This window comes from Egretta garzetta, unplaced genomic scaffold (assembly GCF_000687185.1).
Source record: "Egretta garzetta isolate BGI_Z169 unplaced genomic scaffold, ASM68718v1 scaffold142, whole genome shotgun sequence".
NCBI classification, from domain to species: domain Eukaryota; kingdom Metazoa; phylum Chordata; class Aves; order Pelecaniformes; family Ardeidae; genus Egretta; species Egretta garzetta.
The window spans coordinates 303,109-320,270 of record NW_009258955.1 but is presented as its reverse complement, the minus strand read 5'-3'; the positions used below and the strand labels follow the sequence as shown (position 1 = coordinate 320,270).

General features: G+C 40.2%; 1 protein-coding gene across 4 annotated transcripts in view; it reads right to left on the bottom strand.

Moving 5' to 3' along the window:
- KIAA1217 (KIAA1217 ortholog) overlaps positions 1–17,162 on the bottom strand; it is a 176,453-nt gene that overhangs the window by 61,851 nt on the left and 97,440 nt on the right. For all 4 annotated transcript variants that reach the window (XM_009634534.2, XM_035890155.1, XM_035890154.1 and 1 more), the window contains exon 4: positions 12,238–12,331. In XM_009634534.2, coding sequence (XP_009632829.1) covers positions 12,238–12,331 — 94 coding nt within the window. The remainder of the gene's footprint in view (positions 1–12,237; positions 12,332–17,162) is intronic.

The window sequence follows — 17,162 nt, the reverse complement described above, 5'->3', positions numbered from 1 at the left end:
CATGGGAAGACAGTTTGCTGATGACGGCTTTTACAGCTGTATTACAAAAGAAGAATTATTTTTTTCCTGTGTTTTTTGGGTTGGGTTTGGGTTTTTTGGGGGTGTTCTTTTTGCCAAGGAAAGTCCATGCCACTTCAACAGTCCTATAAGCCCACCCAGCTTCTAATTCTGATCCAAGAAACCAACAGTGTAGAAGGACAAAGACCTGCATACAGAGGTGTCTGCAGGATCTCCTAAATCTGCAGCCTCTGATACACAAGACTCTTGAAGTAAACTGGAGAGCCATCATCAGCATCTTTCTTCTCTCTGTTTAGGCAAGCACCGTGACAGAAACCTCTGAGTGGTTATCCACTTTCTACAATGAAAGGAGAGAGACTGACCCCTAGCTTTGCCTCCAAATATTCAGCAGAGGAAAAAAAAAGTGGTCCTATCCAATCCTGATCTAAGTCTGAACTGCTTCCGCATGGCAAAAGTGGGGGAGCGGAACAGAGACCCCCAAGTTACCGTCCTTCACAAAGGCACTGAGGTAACACACACCCTGGCACCCACCCAGGCTGTGCTGGTGCTACCCTGCAGGCCACACTGCTCTCCATGACCCTGAATAACTCTTTCAAATTGGCCTCAACTTTCCCACAACAGCTCTCCAGCCCGCTACCCATATTTATACCTACAAGGATGTGTGTGGCGTTTCCCTGAAGACTGAAAATCCTACAGAAGCTCGCTGAATTTGAGAGGCCAAGCTAAACAAACGGGGAGGGAACAGAACAGTTCTGGCTGCCTGACACGTACTGGATTTGAGATTATGTACAGACTGCATATCTTCTCCTAAACATACTTATTGTTTGTTATTCCTTCTGTTTACTGATTCCAAAGGCATGCAGTGAAACAGATATGCCTCAGGGTAGACACAAGTACCATAAAGTTCTCTTATACTTATTCCAATCTCCCTAGTTCTTAAAAAAAATGCCAACAAACAAACAAAAAGCCCTCCCACACCACAGAGCACATAACTACTAGCTAGGCTGAACCACTGCAAAGGGGACATGCAGCTCTAGAGCTTCACTGCAGGCAAAGAAGCACACGCAGTAGAACAGCTGGAGCTTGCAGTGTGGAGCAACCTACACACAAAGCCTTTGAACCAGCACCCAAGTGAGCATCTGAGCTCCAAGACAACAGTGCCGCACTCTAACATGTATATTAACATTACGTATGCATACATACATACACGTTTTGCATACCACCAGTACATTTTTGGCCTATCCTTTGGTGATGGCAGATCAACATATTCAGGTATTTTAGATTTTTAGGGATTTAAAAAATTAAAGGCAAGCAAGTACAAGTGGGAAATCCTGTGCTGGAAACTCTTTAAGCCTCTCAAAATTTATTTTAAGTTTACTAGAGCAAATATAGCCAACTCTCACTGGAGTCGCATGAAGAAGGTTCTGCAAAACTGAACTATTACGTCAGGTCTGCAGTCTGTCTCTCTACCCTGTAATTTAAACCTCATGCTTCCCCCTCATTTCTGTACTGATTTAAACAAAGACATTTTCCTAGCTATAGGAAAGTATCACACTATGTATCGCAGACATATATATGCATTAAGCACCTCTCAAAAGTTAAGATGGTGCTATTAGTTGCTCTGCATTGAGGATTTGTCTCACCTAACGTTGCATTAAAAGCCAGTCAGCCAGGCACCCTCCAGAGTCAGCTCATTCCCTCTATAGCTGGGTGGGACAAGCTGCCCTTTGGTGTTCCCAACCTCTTGCCACTGACTGCAGTGGGCAGCAATTTCTACCCTAAGCTTATAAGGATTAGACTTTTTTCCTAATTCTTCATAGTGAGCCTGCCCATATGTCTTTTCATTTAGCTCACTCTCTGCTCTGTTTTTCATCCTATTTTTTCCTTCTTTATTCCTTATAAGTCAAGCTGAAATACTATAACTAGAACGGGTAATGGCAGCTTCATTCCAGCTGCTGCTTGCTAGTCCATGCAATGGACTTTGCTGTGATCCACCTTGGTGGATCCAACCTGTTGCCCCTTGTACACATCTGGTCATTAGTGGGGGACAACAGAAATTCTCGTTTGCTGAAATCACTACCAAGCTCTGACAAGTGGCGAGACGTGCCCTACGTGTGCGTGCATGCACATGCAGCCCTTACTTCTCAGAAAACCTTTCACATATCAATTCCATCATGTTATCAATGCCCTGACCACACATCATAATGTCCAACGGCCCTTCCCACTCCTAGACTAAACCACCTTTTTTCAGGTGTAAACCAAGAATCCAACAGGAAGATAAGGGCAAAGCAATATTACATGTCTTGCCATAAAATGTTGAGCTTACAACGTGCATCATCTTAAATCTAGCTAGACGAGCAGGCTCTGTATTTGGACCAGCCTGGTTACACCTGTACAGAACCTGTTGACACTCCCTAGTTGACATTGTCACAGATTAGCTGTCAATGAGACAACTTTGGTGACACACGGGGCAAACACTGCCTGGAAGGGAAGGGAGCACAGGGCCACTTAAAGCCTAACCCAGAGCAGTCAGTCCCACAAGGGCTTCCAGTCTAGCCAGGTTTTAGGCCACCTGAGCAAAATGATGCATGCACATTTTTGCATTGGCCTGTCTGAGATCACAGTGCCTCTGGATGGAGGTTTATTTCCCCAGCTACATTTCACTGTTTGAGCTATCTCCCTGCTACCAGTCTGCATTACTTTATTCCTGATTGGCAAGACAAACATCCAGACCAGCGAACCTAGCAGGCACTAATTTCTGCATATTTACGAGTGTATTTCATTTCCTACAAACAAATGGAATGTGAGAGTTTTAAAAAAATGTTAAAATTATTCAATTAAGCAGAGAGACATTAATAAATCTCTCATGTTTGATTTTCCAATGCTTCCTTAGTGTACTTTCCAAACAGAATAGCGTGGTGAGTACACTAAGAAACCTCTTGGCATTTCAGCCAAGATTTTTTAGGGTGTTATCACAAATGACAAAAATATAAACACACTGGAACATAACACATTTCAATCCTAAAAAGGTCGGATTTACATAATTACATCATTGGTTTGCCAATATCCACATTTATCTCATCAGTATAGCATGGCCCACCCATCCCATAAGCTATTAGACTGTTTGGAGTGAACAGATAAAAGCTGTTACTGGTTTGGGGGTTTTTTTGGTTTTGTTTTTTTTTTTTTTAAATTTAACATTATGACACCCCTCATAACTAGTGCTGCATTCAAACCAACTGCTTCTTTTGCTTTCAAACCAACTGTTTCTTTCTTTTGCTTTTCCACAGCTGCTTTTTTGGTAGAATTTTATGAGAACAAACAGGAGTCATGTAATTCATGAAGATGTAGCAAATATTTCCTCCCCACTCCCCCTCCCCATTCTCCTTGAAGAGATCAAGCACATCATGGGCGTAACATAGACAGTCACCACCGACACAGGGAGCTAAACCCTTCAGTCCAGTCTCAATTTCAGCACTTCCTCAGGGCACTACTGAACTGATGGGGTCATCCTTTTTTCTTTTCCAAAAAAGGAATAGTTTCAAACATGTACAGTTCTGGTACAGATCAGCATTTTTATTTGGTTTAAATATGCTGTATATCAGATTTCTGCTCTTTAAAAAAAGAAATACTGTTAGTAACTACACTCATAAATCAAAATAAATGCATGGCTTTCTGACTCGCTGTACTAACGACTCAGCTCTTATTTTTGTTCCATATTTGTATCTCTTCTTACTGCACTGAAGCCAAATAAAACTGAACAAGTTGATATGGTTAAATGAACATAAAGGAAAGCATAACCCTTGCTCTCATCTGGCATTACCAAACAACTGAGTCAAAACACAATTTCTATTACAGATATATGGAATAGGTTAGGACGTAAATAATATAAAAATGTTATAGAACAGACCTGATTGATAGTTAAAAGACCTAGGCAGCTTGTTTACACCTGTAGCCAGCGGTTTATTCCAATGTAAGGACATAGCAAATCAGAAGAAATAAGTTGCTGCATTGAGTTTTGGAGTCAGCACTATCGGCAGGAGCAATGGTCATGGAAGCCTTTTAAACACCTGTATTTTGCAATCTAAGTGTCTAAGGTGCACTGCATCTCATACCTATAAGGCCCAGCAGTATTTGCAGTTGTAAATACATCTTCTGCAACAGTAGAGGTGCTGTCAGTGCCTCAATTAAGAGTCGTCCTAGATCACAAACTTCTTCCTATACTGTTTGAGCCCTCTGTTTTCATTTTACTTCCTTCTACCCCCCAAAATACACAAATTGATCAGCATGACTGAAGTAAACAACCTAGTTTATCCTGAGGTCAAGCTATCTATAGTAAATATTAAGTGACGGAGGGACTAGCCCTTTAGCCAACACACCCTTTCGGTCTTTTCACTTAGTCACACGGAGTTCTAATTTGCAATGATGCCTGCTGATATTTGCAACTGTCTTGCTTTTGCCAGCTGAGGCTTTTTTTAACCCCAGATCTTACATGTATCCAAGAAAAGATATTTTTACTGCTCATATTTTCAGAAGTCTGATTAGGTTTCCAGAGCCCTTATTAGAAAAAGTAGGATCCAACATGGAGAAGAATCAAGGTCCTCAGATATGTAGCTGGGTTTAGACGCCACGTACTGGTTAACTCCTCTTTGTTAAAAGGAAGTGGGGACAGAATTAATTCTCTTTAGTATTCATTAGGCTTATCTAGAAGCAGGTAAGTAATAATATACTGAAGTGGAGACTCGGTGGAAAGCAGGAAATTTGGGTCATGACCATGAAGTAACATGTTTTGCATTTGTGAAAAACTTCTTGGGAACGCTAAGGTGACAAGCAAATGGCAGGTCTGAAGATGAAAAAAACCACTGCCTCTAACTTTACTTGGGTTCTAGGAACTGCAGTACCAAAGCATCCACCTCCACAAAGTGACTTTTAACCCCTGTTCAAGTAACAGCTCATTCGGAAAGCTACCTGGAGGTCATAAAGCTTGGTTGGACTTTGGCCTACAGGACTCCAGCAATTCAGATAAGGTAAAAGAGGTCCTCCCCTCCTAATAGGGGACGTCACAGCCATAAGCATTATTATCATCTGTCAATGTGTTCAGGGAGCTCTGGCAACATCTGACTCTGCCAGACACTTAGGAATTTCAAGTAAACAAACAGCCAAATTAGTGCAAATAGTTCTACAAAAAGCAAGGCCAGTGGGGGGGAAAAAAAAAGTGTATCATCTAAAGAATTGGAACAAGGAAATATTATGTAAGAAGAGGTGAAATAAGAATAAAACCAGAAACTAGTAGACAATAAAAATGGACTCAAATCCAATCCTTATGTTTTTATTCAGGGCAAGCTCCCAGTGAAGGCAGTGAAAGTTTTGCCTGAGAACCTCAGCCTTATGTGAGAGGGAAGACTTCTAATTTTAATGAAGGGCTGAAGAGAACTTCACACAAGACAGATCATATGTTGTTGTCATTAAATAACTTCATCAGCTCCAGGGCAAGCTCTAAGCAAACCTCAACATGAAAGGCAGGCGAGCTTGAATACAGGCCTGTTAGTGGGAAATAAAGAACCCTCTCCCTAAAAATTCCTCTAAAACAACTGTATTGTGGTTGCAAGTTGATCTGTTTTCACAGGCAAAACTCTCTGGGAGTTTCCAGGTAACTGGTTTGTGATATCCACCCTATGACGCTCCTCTTAGCCTAACTGGAAGATTATTGCATGGGTGCAGCACGGTTGTTCCTTGAACAGTTTGATACCACGAATGTGACACTTCCTTTCAATGGCCAGCTTGATATAAACTTAAAATCCATCCTCATTGTTTGAAAATTTTTTAAAAATATATTTTTTACTATGTTGGTATAGTAATAGGATCTACATGGTTATGTTCCTTACACATGGTGTTTGTGAAATAAATATAATACACCAAAGCACATAGAATTGTATTAAAAAAGCCACAACACAGTATCCATCCAACTATAATGCAGGATCTGCATCTTTAAACAGACCAACTTTTTGCCAGATAACATTTGAAATTTATTTATTGTTTTATGCGTAGCTAAAATGAAAAAATGACTTTTCCCTTAAAATTCTATCCACTGTCCCACTAACTTAGGCTTTATACAGCAGTAGGTATTGTATATCAAAGGACACATGAATGAAAGAGAACAGGTACATTCACAGTCTTTCATCACAGTCTGATTTGATGCAGCTACTTCTCACTGTCTGCAGCTCTGTAGCTGCATAAATAATTGGCAACTACTGACAACCCATTCAAAGCAGAAGTAGTAAAATCCGTATCAGTAAAAAAAAAATCCAGAACATCATAGACTTCTTTTATATATTTTGTTCAAATCCCAGCAAAATTTATAATGTCAAGTTGGAAAATGACTGTTTATGTTTAATATGTAGGTTTGAAACTAGATATAAAATCTGAGAGTAAAGTTTGCTGATTTAGAGAGCAATTAAGCGTTTATTTTCTCATATGGCTCAAGGAAGAAGAAACAGTTTTCATTGTTCTGATTTAAATTCCCAGTTAATCTGAAAATATCTTTTAGTTGGGAAAAAAAAAAGAAGAAAAGGAATTAGGTATCTTTAATTACTTGTAAGCATCATCTTACCTTACATCTCTTGGTAAGTTCTGTTTCTAGACGAACTTTGGCAGGTATTTTAATTCAGAATTAGTTTCAGCAATACATGCCATTACATCTTCTCTTTAAAATAAAGTGCTTTTTCTCTTTTCCTCAGACAAAGTATGTGGGCTAAAAGAGCTGCAGCGTCTCTGTTCAAGCAAGCTCGTGGACACTCAGAGGCTTTCTCTCTACTGCATGAAAGTTAAATCTGAGTAAGGAAGGCATTTTTCCTGTCCCGGAAATCAGTATAACCAAAACCAATGCTGAGCTAAGGAGAAATGTTTCTTCCATGTGTTCTGTTTGGCAGACACTGCAAGTCATATCAAGGAAACACGTGATGTTTATAAATACAATATGGCTCATGTTGTCATAACCTCTCAATGACAAAAAGAGCATTAGAGAAAGCAGACAGCAGAACAGCAGGAAAGATGAGATTTGTATCATTTGGAAGGTCTCTATCAGATAATAGAGGTATTAGCGTTTGCTTTTTCTTTTTTCTTTTTCTTCCCAAAAGAAAACAAAGTTTTAGAGTAATAAGATCAGTGAGGCAAACACATGGCAACTTATATAAAAGCTGTCCTATAGGCATTCTAGCACTAAAACGCATTCACCCAATTGAATACTTTTCCAGTAAATACTTTTGTCCTAAACACCTCTACATAGTTCAAGGAGCTGTTGGGTTTTTTTAGCCATAGTACACAATGATCAAATGTAATTTTGGAAGCATTTGTGGCTTTATGTTTATTGATGTTAAGATCACAAACAATCCAATGAAAAGAAGTTAAACATCTCAAAGAAGCTGCATGTATGTTTACAGGTACCTTAAGAACACAGAAGGATGATCCTGCTTTTATTACCTCTCTGTCTTTCCTGCAAACCAGCACTGAATTTCAGGGTCCTTGGATGTTTTAAATCCTTGGGGAGCTGTTTGAGGATTTTTAGCACTTGTAGGGTTTTTAAAACTTCATCTAACTCTAGAGAGTTAAACTATCAGCCACCTGCTAGCCAGGCACTTTCAGGGAAAAAATGAGTATTTGCTGTTGCGCAATTTCAGTAATAAAAGCTATTCAGCACAACAGTTTACCCAACTTAGCAAACGTCTGTCTCATTTTACTGTACAACTCATTTTAACTCATCCCCTCTCATCTTGGCAGCCCAAACTCCCATCACTGCCAGGAACATCATCACCTTTTTGCTGTTCTAACTCCCAGAAAATGTGGAGTTTCCAGGTACTCCCCCAACTCAACTCTGACTCAACTTACCCTAATTGTTCTTTCTTGGAGAAACAGGCTCTAAAGAAAATCCAAAACACCTCAAAGTGTACCTCGATACAACAGCAACCGCAACAAGCATTCTTTGGATATTTTGGCCTCACCCACCCAGCAGAGGTCTGGGATAAAGCGCTGACCTGCTAAGGTCTTACGCAAATCAGGGAATTAAGCAAAAACATGGTGGGTCCAGGACATTTTAAAACAACGTGTCACCCCCAGACTTTGCAGCAGGTGGTTGGAAAGAGAAAGATTGCCAAGCAAAATAGCCACCAGTTTGTTATGAAGTAAAAATTCCCCCCCCGATTCAAAAAATTGGCAGGCAGATGAAGCCCAAACCAAACCACTGCATTAACCAACATTATTGGTATCCAGCTGTGCCACCAGAAACGCAGACAAGTTGCAATGACAGAAGGGGGAGATTACAATTTAGGGTTCTTCCCCTTTTAGACACAATGAGGATGGAAAATACACTGTGCACATTTGGTAGGGGAATCGCTTCCGCTTGGAGTCACAAGGGGCTCACAGCAACTACCCAGGATAAAAGGAGCTGTGACACTTCCAAAGAAATTCAGTTTGTTCAGCAACATATGAAAATCTGCCGTCAGTTCCTTAGTGTCATCTACTGAAGTTTAATCTATACGCCACCGCTAAACATGAGAAGAGAGGCAACCTGGACCCTACACCTGGTTAAGTCTGAGGAAGTCTTTTCCTCTTTGAATCTATGCAGATCACAAACATTAATTCTAATGGCACAGACCAGCTTGGCCGTGTACATGCATTTGCACTGGAATTCAAAACAATGCCAGAGAGAATAAAAAGATCATCTAAACATTTGGAGATGAGACAGTATTTTGTCAAAAGGCAGTATTGTTGCACAGAGAGCTAGAAAGTGCTGATAAATGTTACAAGCTCAGGCTAAGGAATAAATGAATGAAGCGCAGCAATGTGAAGATACATTTCTCCAAGGAAAACAGCTGCTACAGATTTTCAGCATGCATTTTGGGAAAGGAATAATTAAAAAAAGGAAGAGCACAAACACAAATATTCAGTGAGACAGCACTTATGTGGCTACCTCTTGCTTGAACAGCATTCAACATGGCAGACCTGTCAAACAAACATGCCCTTCAAGATATAAATGGTCACGGCACAAATAAGGCACTCAAGGATTTCGGGAGAAACTGTCCTTTAGAACTTGCTTAGGCCCCAAGCAAACCCCCTTTTCTCAAACACGGCCCATTCAGAAAAATGCACGAAACACAAAGAAGACCAAGAAAAATAGAAAGCTGAGTGGTTTGATAGGAGATCTGAAACTCACAGATCCCACATTCCTCTCGCACATTCTGAGTCTTCTTGTCCATATGGATAATACTTAATACTTCAAGTGTTACTGCCAATTCTTATACAGGTCTCACATCTGTTTGGTAGTTAAAACAGGTGTCCAAGCTGGCAGCTAACATTATTTTCTGAGATTATTTTGGGTCTGTTACATGGAAATGATTATAAATCACATGAATGGAAGCCTGAACATCATCAAACAGTAGAAAAACCTGTAAAGGCAAAACTTCCCAAACCTCGAAAAACCATAGCTTTAACTCACATATGCCAGGGGAGACAACCACGCTCATTGTATCATCATGGAAAAATGTACTCACAATGGCTAATTCATGATATTCTAAATACTGTTCTTTCAACCAGTCTGACAACAAGCTACTTTTCTGTCGTTTTTTTGAAAGAGTTAACCATGATGCAGAGCGCAGTGGTTACCAGAGTTACTCTCTACTTTCCACTGTAGTGAATTTAGCATTCATGTATCACATGAAATTGAAGAACGTCAATTCATCCAATGCAAAGATGCACAAACACAGAAGGAGAGATGAGAAGCAAAGCTTCTTCCACAATCTTTTGGGTACCATGCAATACCAGTACATAAAATGTACATGTTTCTCACTCCCCCCGCATTTCCACCCCCTTTAGTCTGGTTTGCTAAGGGAAGAGGGATAGGTAATTCGTCTGCTTATTGGTGGTTGTCTCCCCTGACCTAATAACCTGTGAATCTGTAGGCAAATTTCAACCAGATTTAAGCAAAGGGTAGAAACCATTAGACTACTATGTCCCCAACAATTTTGCCAAATTAGAGATTTGCGAGAATATCCTACAGTACTTCTGCCGAACAGAGGAAAAGTTGCAGCATGTGCTCCAGCTTTTTAGACTGCGGAGGATGAGGATCAGAGAGCGCACTATTAAATCCCTCTACTTTAGGAAGAGCTTCAGTCAGGATCTGAGCATTCATTGCTGCACAAGGAAGAACCCAACCAGAAAACACACATCCTTAGACAAACAGGTTTCGTTATTTCCGGAGCTCAAGCAATCGCTTGTTTCCATGCTCATAACTTTGAAGTGCAGAAGTTCACATAGATCAAAGGGAAGACTTTTTGCATGTTTCTCCATAAAGCCCCTATGAACATCCTGGCTCTAACTTCACCTCTCAGACCAGAAAGACGAGAAATTTGCCAATGCACAGGAAAAGTCAAATGAGAAAATACCAGTTTTGTTGGATGCACAGAATTTTGAAATGGCATCTTTGGCATTTCAGCAGGCAAAATACAATATTCTACCTTGAAACCACCACTTCTGCAAAGGTCATCACTGTGTCACCATTAGTTTTGTATTATAGGCAAAGAGACATAACTCAGCCATAACCAGGAGGTGTAAAGTGTTGCACTGTACTGTTGTACAGTATTTTAAAGTAAGCAATGCAAATTATTACAGTTTTTGCACAGAAGCAGCACCTGTGTTCAAAACAACTCTGTTAGGCAGTAAATGCCTGGAAGAGGGCCAAAGAACTAATCTTTGCTTTTGAATATATGTAGCTAAAACAGTAGTTAACTATATCTGAAAGCACGTCTAGAGCACACAAATAAAGCCACAGTAGCTACATTCAGCATCCGCTGCACACATATAGCACAACTTTGTACAGCCACAGCGAAATTGTTACATGAGTTAATGCCATAATGCACAATGGCAGTATGTCACGCCTTCGAATGTGAATGAGATATGTTTGGTACAGGATTACACCTAGAATGGAAGGATTTCAGGACCTTAAAGAAGACACTAAAAACTATCACATCAGCCTTCTGAAGCACAACTATTTGCTCTCTCACGGTGTGTGCACAGCAGTGTGAATAATCAAGTAATTAGATTTCTGACCTATCAAAAGGACCATTTTATAATTGAAGTACGTAAATGAGAGGTGGTTGAGAGTAGTGCCTGTAAATAAACTTGCAGTCTTTCTAAAATAATGAGGCCCTAAACTATTGAAACAGCAGAAGTACTTACATGAAATATTAATAATAAATCAGTGTGACATGCTCAGAACTGATAATGAGACCAAGAAGCAAACGTACAATTAAGCAAATCACTTCACGGGACATTTTCTGCGCAGCTCAATCAGCTTTGGAGCACACATAGAAGCCACAAAGCAGGCAGGACAGCAGTGGCATTCCCTTCTGGCCCCATTGAGCTCATTTGGTTGTACCGTTTCCCGGGCACAGACCTAGGATGGGTGGGGAGGAGATGAGGTTGTGTAATCTCACCATCACCACCTCCCGCCGCTGCAACGTTAGCTGCGGGTAACAAGGTGGAAGAGGTGCTGCACAGCCACATCTCCTGCTCTCTCGGCATCAAGGTGGGAGATTACAGTCCAGCAAAAGATAGACAGTAACAGAGAGAAATTGAACATGTTTCGAATGCCTTTGCTATAGTTTCTCAATGCAAAATGTTCACTCGAAAATGCAAATATACTAGTCCATGGTCAGTACAGGTAGAAAATTTTAGAAAAAAGCAAAACAATTCACACCACAATGGGTATTTATCAGAATTTCTTATTTGAAATGGTCATTTACAAAATGTTTCACTAGACTTCAAGCTAGGTACATCTGCTCAGCTACTGCAAATCAGTCCATGCTGAAGCCTTGCTGGAATGCCGTACTTCGCTGTAAAGGGTTTGGAAACATGAAATAAGAAGTTGTATAAGCTCCGAGCCTTGTCTGTGTCCCAAAATAAGTAATTAAAGGCTGTGTTTTCATTCACATGCTTTAATGCCAGTAAACAAGAACAAAAACAGTTAACGCTTAGGGCAAGTAATTGGAAAAAGCAAAGCAGTTAAGAGACATTATGGTAAGCATTATCAATTCCCTCTTCTCTATAATGTGTCTCACATGTACCCTCAATTTTATTAATTGCTGTGTACATAGTACAGTTAAGAATTTCAACTTTTAACATAAAAGCTGGAGGAAAGAGGAGTATAAATGCAGCACTAGTACTTACCCTTATATCTCCATTTACAGCTCTGGAAGTGTGATTAAATGCATGTGCAGGATCTTTGTTGTAAACTTTAAGGAAAGATCGGTCTTGAATATTCCTGGAATCAAAAGAATCAGCAATGATAACAGATGAAAGTAGTTTTATTTACTTTGCTGCCCAAAAGTTTCAGGTAACAGACAAACATAGTAGGTCTGCAGCTGACCTATAAGAAAAACCTAAATGCCATAAATGAGACACACACAAACAAACAAAAGCCTACTTTGATTCTCTTTCCCATGGGAAGTATCATTCTTTTGCTTCAAGTCCACACCCATAAAAATTAGATAGTGTTAAGTTTCTTTCAAGATCCTGCCATAGAGTAAAAACACTTTGAAGACAATAGAGCTTCAACGTGTACACGGCACTCACAAGGATTTAGTTAATATTTACATGTTTTATTGTGTACTCAGCCCACATAAATTTTTGCTATTCTAAGAAGCAAGAGTATCAAAAGAAAAGCAGTCTTTCTAACTGCAATTATTCTTGAGGCAATTCTAATTATCAGCTTGCTCAGAAACCTGAAAAAAAATCCACAAAAGCTAAAAATTCAGCAGCAGGTAAATCCTTCCTCTAAACTTTATCTGTAATACAGACAGGTTTTTAAGGGAAAAAATGGGAACTACAAAACCAAATAAACACGCAAAAGTTTTGATGAAAGCTACCACAGAAATGGTTTAGATGGAAAGCCCAAAGAGAATATTTTTGTTTAATAAGGATGCAACACTTTGTCATTCATTAGTCTACTTTTAAACTACTACATTTAGGAAAGAGTTAAACGACATTAGTTTTCTATTTTGTTTCAAAACCTACCTTCCAATAATTTTATGGCTTAGGCACTTGCAGTGAGTTCTGCTGGTCCCTTGCTCACATTTAAGCAGCAGCAAAGGCTCCAATCTACGCTCACTTACATCCTTTCAAAGCTGCGATTCCTTTCATTTCCCAGTAGTGATCTCTAGAGAATTTACTTACACATGTGACTGAATTCCTTTCCTCCAGGTGCAGCTACAAGTCTAGTGAACTGATCTTAATCACTGGGATTATCATTTAAAAATGAAGGAAAGGATTCTTGGGCAGGTCCAATTTCTTCCTTACAATGTCATATCACAATCAGTGATTGCTTTGAATGGGAAACTAGTCAGAACTTGTGCTGCTCTTGTAGATGTCAAGTAGTTATTAAAGAAACCCCACAGCTTAAGAGACAGATCGGTGCCTTCTGTTTAAGAACTGCAGGGCCGATGAGAAGTTTAGTATTTATGAGTGTTTACTTGTAGACTGCATAGGAAAATAGCTACCTTGCGGCAAGTTCAAGTTCTTCAATTATTGATGGTAACATAAACTGTTTTCCATCTTGCAAATGTGACCCTTTCGCTCTGAGACTTGCACTGGGATTCTGTTACCATTTTCTGCCTTGGACTTGGAAATATGTTCTTTTCGATACAAAGCAAGCTCTCTCATCTTCAGTTCAAGAAATGGTATATTATTCATTTAAATAAATTTTATCTGCTGTCTTTTCTGTCTGATGGCTATGAGATGGTACCTCAACTAGCTGGAGTTTGTTTTAAAAGCATTCTCCATAAATATTTCTTGTAGAAACATGACACTTTAAAGTAAAACATTGCTGCAAGGCAAAGCACCAAAATACTACACATTTGATCTCTGAAGTGAATTCTATTTCACCTCATGTTGCTATTCTAAGATAAAGATTACTGATAACAGGTATATATTACTGTACTTTTATTATTACTATTATTTGCATTACTGTAGCTCCCAGATGCCCTTGGCATGTTCAAAGGTCGCATTGATCTGTGTGTGCTGTACAAACACCCCAGGAATACCACCTCTTCACCAGTGTACGGAAGACACAAAAGACAGCAGGATAGCTGCAGAAACATAAGGGAACAAAAAGAAATAAGACCATAGCCAGAGGAGCAATAAACAGATCCTGGGACTGTGGGCATGCTCTGAGTAGGCAGTGCAGCAGAGAGAGCAGGAAGGGGGGAGTGGAAGGAGACCAGTGCAGTGGCTTTGCGGATGTCTGCGGAGGACGCCTTCCAAACGCATTAGAAGGCTGCCTCAGAGAGAGCATGAAGGCACTTGTTTGAAAATTAAAGACATGTAGAATGAAAGTTGGCATTATTCACCAAGTGGAAGCAGATGGCACTTGGTACTGAACAAGAAATGAAAAGTAGCATTGAAGTGGGCTTGGAGGAGCCCTCATAATGAAGACAAGTAGTTTGTATTTAATGAGATGGAAAAGATACAGCCAGAGGACAAATGAAAAAAATGCACGTGAAACAGTCTGCTTGTCAAACTAGGAGAATGATCTCTGTTGCTTCATTTGAATGGGTAAGAGCGAGCAAGATTACCTGCATCAACTGCTGAGAAAAGACCATTACAGCAGTTGCTATTAAAAAGCTGATGAATTAGCTGAGTTTTTTTTCACTATGTGGTGGGAAAGCAAACGCTGCATCATAGGGATGTTATGCAGAAAAGTCTGAAATCTGCACTGGATGCAGAGCCCTGAGCCACTTTAAGAAAAGGACCAGGTTATGGGCTTAAGGTGGAAAGATAGTGCTTTGCCCCCAGTGATTTAAAAAAAAAAAAAAAGAAAAGGGGAGAGAGGGTGAAGGCCTAATGAAGGAGAACATAAGCTAGGGTGAAACTAATGGTCCATGAGACTACATTAAAAGAGAAGATCAAGATTTTAGTCTGGACAGAAGAGGTAGGATTCATGTAATCCAACTACAGACATTCACAGGGAAGACATCAACAGCTAAGTTTTCTGGCCATATAATTTATGAGACAATCTTACATGATTAATCACAACCAGCTTGAAATATGGATCTAAAAATCTCCATTTGGTCAAATGAATCCCATCCTAAAGGAGAGATAGAAAAATAAATGGGAGAGCCACCCAGGTAGGTATGACAATTCAACTAATCCACAGGGATAAGATGATGGAGACAGGTACAGACAAGGAAAAGAAAGGAGGACAAAGCCCTGAAAAAACACAACAGAAAATCAATGTTTGAGAAGAGGACCTCTCGAATGATACCTGAAAGGAGAGGAGTGAGACAGGAAGAAATCAGGAAAGAACAGCCATGGAAACAAAGGGAGATCAAAGTTTCAAGAAGAAAACATTAAAAGTACATGAGAGATCTGAGAGGAAAAGGGTGTTTACAAAAGCTGTCCATTTGTTCACTTTCACAGTTGCAATGGAACAGGACGGAACAAAAGACAAGTTGGAATTAGAAGAAGAAAACTCCAGACAGGTTGGAAATGGGTCTAGGACAGAATTAGAAGAGTGAAACTCCAGCCAGCAGTTGTAGTGACTGCTCAGTGCAAGAGAGAAAGGAGATGGGTTGGGAAGTGGAAATGCATGTTGTGTTCAGGGACAGTTTTGTTGGGAGGCACAGAAACATGTTAGCAATGTAAGAATAGGCACTTCAATAGAGTAATAAATTAATAAAAAGACAAAGCAAGGGATGCAAGGCACAGAGGAACATGAGACAACCTCCAAGGGAGGTGGAGAGCTTAAAGAGTTCAGTGGAACACCCGTGTTTAAGACAAGGAAGAAGAGAATTGAAGGAAGACATGGGAAGCAAAGGAGAGAAAAATGGTATTTCATCTGTTCTCTGAGGGGAGACACTGGCAAGATCTTGTGAAGAGTAAGGAACAGAAATGGAGAAACTATTGTGGAAATTATTCAAGAGCAGTTAAAATGCAGCTGGTAATGCATGCTTTGGACTCCATTTAGCTGGAATTGCTGAGGTTTCCTTAGTGAGAAGGGTGGCAGAAGTGAAGGAGGGAATTTTGTTATGGAGGAAGTCAGCTGGCTCATAGGATTTCCTCTAGAAATGCTCTACAATACAGGCATAGGAACAGAGGAAGCAGATGTTGGGATTGAGCGAGGCCTGAGGTTGGCAGAGTGACGCCTGCAATGGGAACAAGGGCAAAAAAAGTGGAGTGGTATTAAGATAATCAACAACCACATTCTTGGGGGCAGGGAGGAGATGAATTCATAAACTGTTAAGTCTGAAACTCAAGGGAAGATGGAGGGATAAAGTGTGAGAGAAGGAGCTGATGGCCACATGATGGTTGGCAATAATGTGCTCGGCAACAGAGATGTAGTAACCTGTATCTTGATTTAATCAGTTGATCCAATCTTGTGAATAGACTGTTTGATGTATAAGAAACTTGAGCACATGGTGAATGATGATGCAAAAAATCAGATGGGTTTTCACATAGGCATGACAGTGGCCAAACAGGGGTGTGGGAGTCTGCAAAGCAAGGAAGATAAAAAAAACAGAAACTGAAATCCAAGAGGTTGGCTAATGACAAGACACTGGATAGACAGCCTAAGGAAAGCAAGACAGAGGAGAAAAAATGGAGTGTGGTGCTGTTCAAAGACTAGGAAGAGGAATGGGAGAACTGGAAGTGGCAAGGCTAGAAAAGCTCCAACTTGCTCTTTTAGCTACAACATTACATGGAGAACCACCTGAGCCACAGGATCTCCAGAAGAAACAAGCTGCAGTGGACAGCACGCTTCCCTTGCTTTCACATCATTTTCCTGCACTAGTGGTAGACTGGCAGAGAGGAAACACCTTTTCTGCTTTCTTCTTCATCTTCTTATGCTCCTCTGTCCATACTTTTTATCACACAACTTCTTACGAAAAGGATAGCACCAAAGCCCACCGTATTTCCTTGCAGATTTACAGAGTGTAATGTGTCTGAGGTGTGCCCGAGAGCTTTGCTGCTGTGTGATTTGGGACTTTCTAGGAACCCCGAGAACCTGGTCCTTCTGCTTGAAAAGCACAGACATCAGGACTGAAGGAACATGGTTAATTAAGCAGCTGCATTCCCACAAAATAAAGGATAGAAAGATGCAC